General features: G+C 40.6%; 1 protein-coding gene across 3 annotated transcripts in view; it reads right to left on the minus strand.

Moving 5' to 3' along the window:
* Positions 1–4,954, minus strand: part of Cep43 (centrosomal protein 43) — a 40,832-nt gene extending 35,878 nt beyond the window's left edge. For all 3 annotated transcript variants that reach the window (XM_004856925.4, XM_004856924.4, XM_021238027.2), the window contains exons 1-4: positions 4,771–4,954; positions 4,512–4,565; positions 540–594; positions 35–123 (exon numbers count right to left, since the gene is read on the minus strand). In XM_004856925.4, coding sequence (XP_004856982.1) covers positions 35–123; positions 540–594; positions 4,512–4,565; positions 4,771–4,872 — 300 coding nt within the window. In that variant the 5' untranslated portion in view covers positions 4,873–4,954. The remainder of the gene's footprint in view (positions 1–34; positions 124–539; positions 595–4,511; positions 4,566–4,770) is intronic.
* Between the last annotated feature and the right edge of the window lie 1,046 nt (positions 4,955–6,000).

The raw sequence follows: 6,000 nt of genomic DNA on the forward strand, positions 1-6,000 counted from the left end.
TACATAGAATTGGTGTAAAAATCATTATTCTTACTGTGCTAGTTTCAGGTTGAAAAACAGCCAAGGTAAAGTCAAGGTTAAAAAACTGAAGAAATTCTGCAACAAGACTTGCCACTAAACGACCTGTGAAGAGCAAGAGAAAGTTATGTGTGTAAATCTTTAAGAACTCTGAATTTTTTAATTAGCACTGTGAAATAAGATACAATTAATGAGAGCAAAGAGGTTTCTCAAGTTTTTAAGTTATAAATTTGTTCTCTTTGAGCAATATAGTTAAGTAATAAAAATCCCAATTTTTCTATTTTTTCATCAGTATCATCAGTCTGAAACTAACTGGAAAAGTTTAACACTTCATAGATTTCAGTGTTTCATTGATAATATTACTATATTTGATAATATTTACCACTACACAGTGAAATATTATTTTTAAATGACATATGAAAAGCACAGACTTTTAAAAAATTCCTGATTTCTCACAAAAGGTGACAAGATTTGAAAATTCAGTCACATTAAAAAAAACAAGAACAAGTGGAACATCTTACCATCTTTTGTATTTAAAAATTTTTTCAGGCTCTCATTGACTAAAGGAGTTTTGTTCTGTAAAAAACAAAATAAAATACTTTAAGTGCCATGTGTTTATCCTAAAAATAACTACAAAACGTACATTATAGTTCAATTTTCTGGCAAGGATGTAAGTTATACATTGTCATTCATAGAATTATAGTTTTATGATGCCCATTCCAAAACTGCTGATTACTATAGGACTTGCTTTGTGCTAATTTAATTTTATTTTCTCAGAGTTAATAAAACAAAGCCATATATATGAACATTCAGTTATTAATTTTTGAATGTTTTATTAAACTGCTATTAAAGTGAGACAATCTTCAAATACTCATGTAAGACAATTACATGTACTTATATAAACAACTTTCAAATACGTGAAGTTTGATAGTTTATCTTCTTAGGTTTCTACAACTTATAGGATATACACTCGCAACTGCCAGTTCATCAGTAGTATGTGAGATGATTTTATGTGCCTATAGGCCAATTTACCTTTGAAATTATAGACTGAAAATGCAGGAAAAAAAATTTTCTTGCATATCAAATCTGTGACTGTTGCTGAGAAGGAGGCTAAATAGTAGCATATGATGGACATCCTGAAGCCAACCACACCAGTTACAGGTGTAGTGGCAGCCTCATACACTGATGATGGGAATGCAAAATGGCACAGATACTTTGGAAAGCAGTTTGGTAGTATTTTTTTAAAAGTTCAAAATATCTCTAGAATGTGACTCATTAGTTCTACCTGTAGGTGTTTTCTCAAGAGGAATCTACAAGATCAAGCAAAGACTTGCAAATGAAATGTTCACAGCAGCCTTATTTATAATAATCAACAACTAGAAAAAACCCAGATATGTGCATTAATATGGAAAAGCTACACAAAGTGTCATATATTCATTCAGTGGATTGACAGAATGATTAATCCTAAACTGAGGATAAAATGGAATGACTTAATATACACTACATTAAAAATTTCAAATACAATATGCAGAATAAAAGAAATCAGGTCAAAAAAACTATATACTATATGATCCCCTACGCTTGGCTCTTAAAAATGTTCAGGATGCTAGGAGATGGAGATATGTCACCATCAGACACAAGAAAATTTTAGGGGTCAGGGTTATTTCACTATCTTGATTGTATTGATCATTTCAGTTGCATAAATGTTACAGTTTATCAAACTGCACATTTTAAATATGTTGAGTTTACTGTACATCATCTACATAATCAAGTTGCTACAATAAAAGACATAGAAGTTAAAAATCAGAATGCTTCCTGGTAAGCTAGTCTAGGGAATTTTAAGACACTGAATAATTGAAATATTCAAAGAAATTCAAAGGCCATGATCAAATATGTAAGTTGTCAACATAGGAGTCATGTAGAGAAAGGACTTGAGGCAGACAGTGAGCAGCACCAGCAAAGGGAAGATCAGAGAGATGGAAGGGGATAGGGCACTCTGGAAAATACAGGCAAAATGGGCAGCAAAACATCCTTCAGAGACCTGCCAGACACATCCAAGCAATGACTGAGCAAGTGGAAATAAGAGTTGGGCCTAGGAAATGCTCAGATTTCTTGCCTGGCTGTCCCAGAAAAGGTAGCCTATTATGCAGTTTAACATGTAAGTGTGAAACTCAGAAGGAATATATACACTGAAAATATAGGGCTGAAGTTATGGGTGATGTTAAGGTCACTAGGGAAAGAATGCACAATAGGGCACCAAGGGTTTAGGTGCAAATACAGGAAAAAGATAGTGTTAAAGAAACCAAGTAGTACATGCAAAAGGAAAAAAGAAAGAAGAGAGAATGATCTCAAAGTCAAGGAAGACTTTCAAAAAGGAAGGAGAAATTAATACCAAATGCACAATGTTAAACCAAAACAAGTAAGAACTAAAGCATACTCAGGAGATTCCTCGACTATAACAAGAGAAATTCTTTGTTATAGTCAGGGTTTGCAAGGGAATAGATTTAATACAGGACACATAATTTATAAGATTTTATAATATTCACCCAAAAAGTCAAATGCAGAGAAGTGCAATAAATCTATCCACACGCTAGAACCTGAAGAATCCAACCGAGGGCCTGGATCCCATGGCAATGTCCCACACAAGTCCAGCTAAAGGCCTAGAGCATAAGGCAATGTCCATGAATTCAGCCACAGGCCTACAGCCCAAGGTAATGTCTCATGCCAAGTCTGTATTGGGGATCTGCACTGCGAAGGCCCAAAGGCCAGAGGTGGAAGCTAGAAAGTTTGTGTCCTCAGGGTGAAGGATCTGTGTCACTAGGCTGAAAAATCTGCACTGGAGCCAGGAAGCGATGCTCAAGGCGAAGACCAGAGCTCCCCTGACGAGGACAGCAGCCATCATGGTGGGGACCTGGCCTCCTCTGACAATGAGGACAGCCAAGTTCATACCAGGAAAACTAACTATAGCAAGCTTCTCCAAGAAAATCAGCAGCATACAATCTTCCCCTCCAGTTCTCTCTCTGTTGCTGGCAATAATTCTCAGGTGAGTCTTCCATGCCCAGAACCACGCTGACTCAGTTCTGCTGGGCATTCCAAGTTGACCATTAGTTAATCCAACATAATTCCTTAGGTGTAGTAGTGGTGGATTAAGGGATGCTTGGCACATAAGAAATGGTAAACTAGGTACAAGTAGTATAAAACATACACATTTTTTCAAAACTTGGCTGTGAGAGGAAAAACAGAGTGGAAAACAATGGCAGGACATTTCTCCTTAAAAGAAATTTAAATACATTTTCATGCTCAAGAGAAGAACCAACAGAAAGGGAGAGGTCAAGGACATAGCAACTAAAAAGATGAGCGTGTATGGAAAGCAAAACCCAAAGTAATTATGCTTATACAAGACAGAGCCTCTTCTACCAAAGCAGGAAGGAAAAACATACAGGTAAGCTTTTCCTGAGGTGAACAAGACTCAGGACAGGAGAAGGAGGACAAAAAGTTAGGACCTAATGGTTTCTATTTTCCCTGTGAGGGTTAGGATTAGGTCCAGAGTGAAGGAGACATAGAGGGAGAAGACCAAAGTGAAGCTGAAGTGTGAATTGCTGGTGAAAAGTAGAGCTGCTGGGGTCCACCAACCTGTAACAGCACCAGTTCACATGGTTACCTGACTTGTCTTTAGCAGTTCCTATGCAGAAATAAGAAATGGAGTTAGCACCTGGATAAAATGAACATTAAGATTTCTTCCAAACTAAGAATGACTGTAAAGAAAAATAGCCAGGGTTTCTGAGGCATTGACAGTGGAGTCTAGTCTAGGCAGGAACAGAAAGGAACCAAGACCGACGTGTAGACAAGGAAAGAACAAAAAGCTGAAGGATTTCATGAAATTAGAGAGCAGGTACACAGGTCAAAAAAAGTGGAAGGACAAGAGACTGATGTGTAGTCACTAAGAAAGAGTTTAAAAATTGAAGAAGTGATTCTTGTTGACAAGTTACAGGATATTCAAGATGTTTGGTGGAACTTGGGGTAGAGAGAGAAAGGTAAATTAGCAACTTAAATTCAAAGGTGTGACTGGACTTTTTGACAAGAAAGAGTGATGTTTTAAAAATTACTTGAGTAGTAATATAATTTTGGGAAAAGTCGAAAACTACATAGCCCCTCCCTGGAAGGGAGTCACGATGCACATTAGCTTACTAAAGATTCTGAGTACTTGTATAGTTAATTCATTGACAATGAAACCATTTCTTCAACTCCTAAGACTCTTCAGATTTAGCATCGTCCTCAGAGTTACTGTCATATTTGAAGGTTACTCCAAAATTCAAAAAGACACAAAAAATAATAATTTTGGCTCTCATCCAATAGTAAAGCAGTATAAAGCTTAACAGTTCAAATTATCCCCGGACATACAATACTATAAATTGTATTTTGAAGTGGCTTTTAACTAATTAGAAAGTAGACACTAACGAACACGGTCACATTAAAATTTAGAGATTTCATACCTCTACTTTTTCTTGCTCCTCTAGTGCTAAAAACACAGCTGCGCGGAGTTCAGCCTTTGAAAAAGAAAGGGGGGAAAGGGCAAGAATTCTTCCAAAGCAGTTCCCAAGCCCAGAAGCGCACAGGACCCCAGCCCACTGGGCCCCCCTCACCCGCTGGCCAGGGTCGCGCGGGACCTCGGCGGACTCAGGCCTCGGCCGCGTGCCCCGGCTTCGCGCCGCCTCCCGTCCCCCCCGCCCCGACCCCCTCCGCTCGACTCACCTTGATGCGGTTCAGGGCGCCGCTGTTCTCCAGCGTCTGCACCAGCAGGTCCCGCAGCTCCGTGTCCTCCTCAGCAGCTACCGCGGCCGCCGTCGCCGCCATCTCGATTCTCCCAGACAACCGCCCAAGCCTCGCTAACAGCCAACGGCCGCAGCCGGCCTCACGCCGCGGGGGGGGGTGTACGTCAGGGGGCGGAGCCTGGAGAGATCGGGAAGCCGGGAGCTGGGTCTCGGCGGGCTGGGTGTGAGGGAGTTCGGGTGAAGCGTTGGCCTGGGCCTTCCGCGCAGAACTTAGCTCCGCGGCGCCCTCGGGGGCTTGTTAGTATCGGAATTGTTAGAAACGTCTCTGAATCGTAGACCGAATCTCTGCAGGCTCAGGCCTGCGTGGGGGCCTCCCGAGGGCGGTGGGCAGAAGTCTCTCGGTGCCTTCTACGGAGACACGCCTTCTGGAATCTACTGAGAATTGGCCGGCTTGGGGATGGGGGAAGAGGAAGTGATGTCTGTTTCTGTGTGTTTTTGTGTTCGTGCATGTGAATCTGTTTGTGTGTCTCGTGTGTATGTGTGTCTGTCTATATGTCTGTGTATCTCTGTGCCCGTGTCTCTCTGTATGTGTGCATGTCTATGTGCCTCCGTGTATGGGTACGTGTATGTGTCTGTTTATATGGGTGTGTGTATAGTGTGTAATTCTGTGTATCTCTGTATATGTGTGTGTACACACTCAGGAAGCAGGCTTATACTGTATGGAGGCCGCGGAGTGAAGGTGCATTGCGCTGTCACTGCAGTTGTCATACTGTTTGCTGTTTACTCTTGTGTGTTTGAGTCCTTTTGAAAGAATAGCTGGGAAGGGAGAGAGAATCTCAGACTCCAGCATGCATGACAAGCACTGGGGCTTTTGTAAGAAAAGAGCTTTGTCCTCCAAAGATTCCCATACTCAATGTCTGTACTACGGCTTAGGAATCTTCGTTTTTTAATGCAAGAGGTCTGCAGATTATAACTTGAGATACAAATTGTGAGGTAAAAATACCATCTATGTTGATTGTTGTCGAGTGGGAGTGTGGGAGAAACTGAGCTTTGAGTCTGGTTTTCTATCTCCAGAGAAAGGATTAAGAGATTAGATTTGAGATGCCCTTAACGATAAGTTAAATCAGATTGATACAGAGTTCACTTCCAAACATAAAATGTGACATAAGTAAAAGGGACTGGAAAGTGTTGCCCATGTTAGCAACCATAG

Source organism: Heterocephalus glaber, unplaced genomic scaffold, assembly GCF_053883595.1.
Source record: "Heterocephalus glaber isolate CG9 unplaced genomic scaffold, H.glaber_assembly_v1.0 deba00001593, whole genome shotgun sequence".
In the NCBI taxonomy this organism is placed as follows: domain Eukaryota; kingdom Metazoa; phylum Chordata; class Mammalia; order Rodentia; family Bathyergidae; genus Heterocephalus; species Heterocephalus glaber.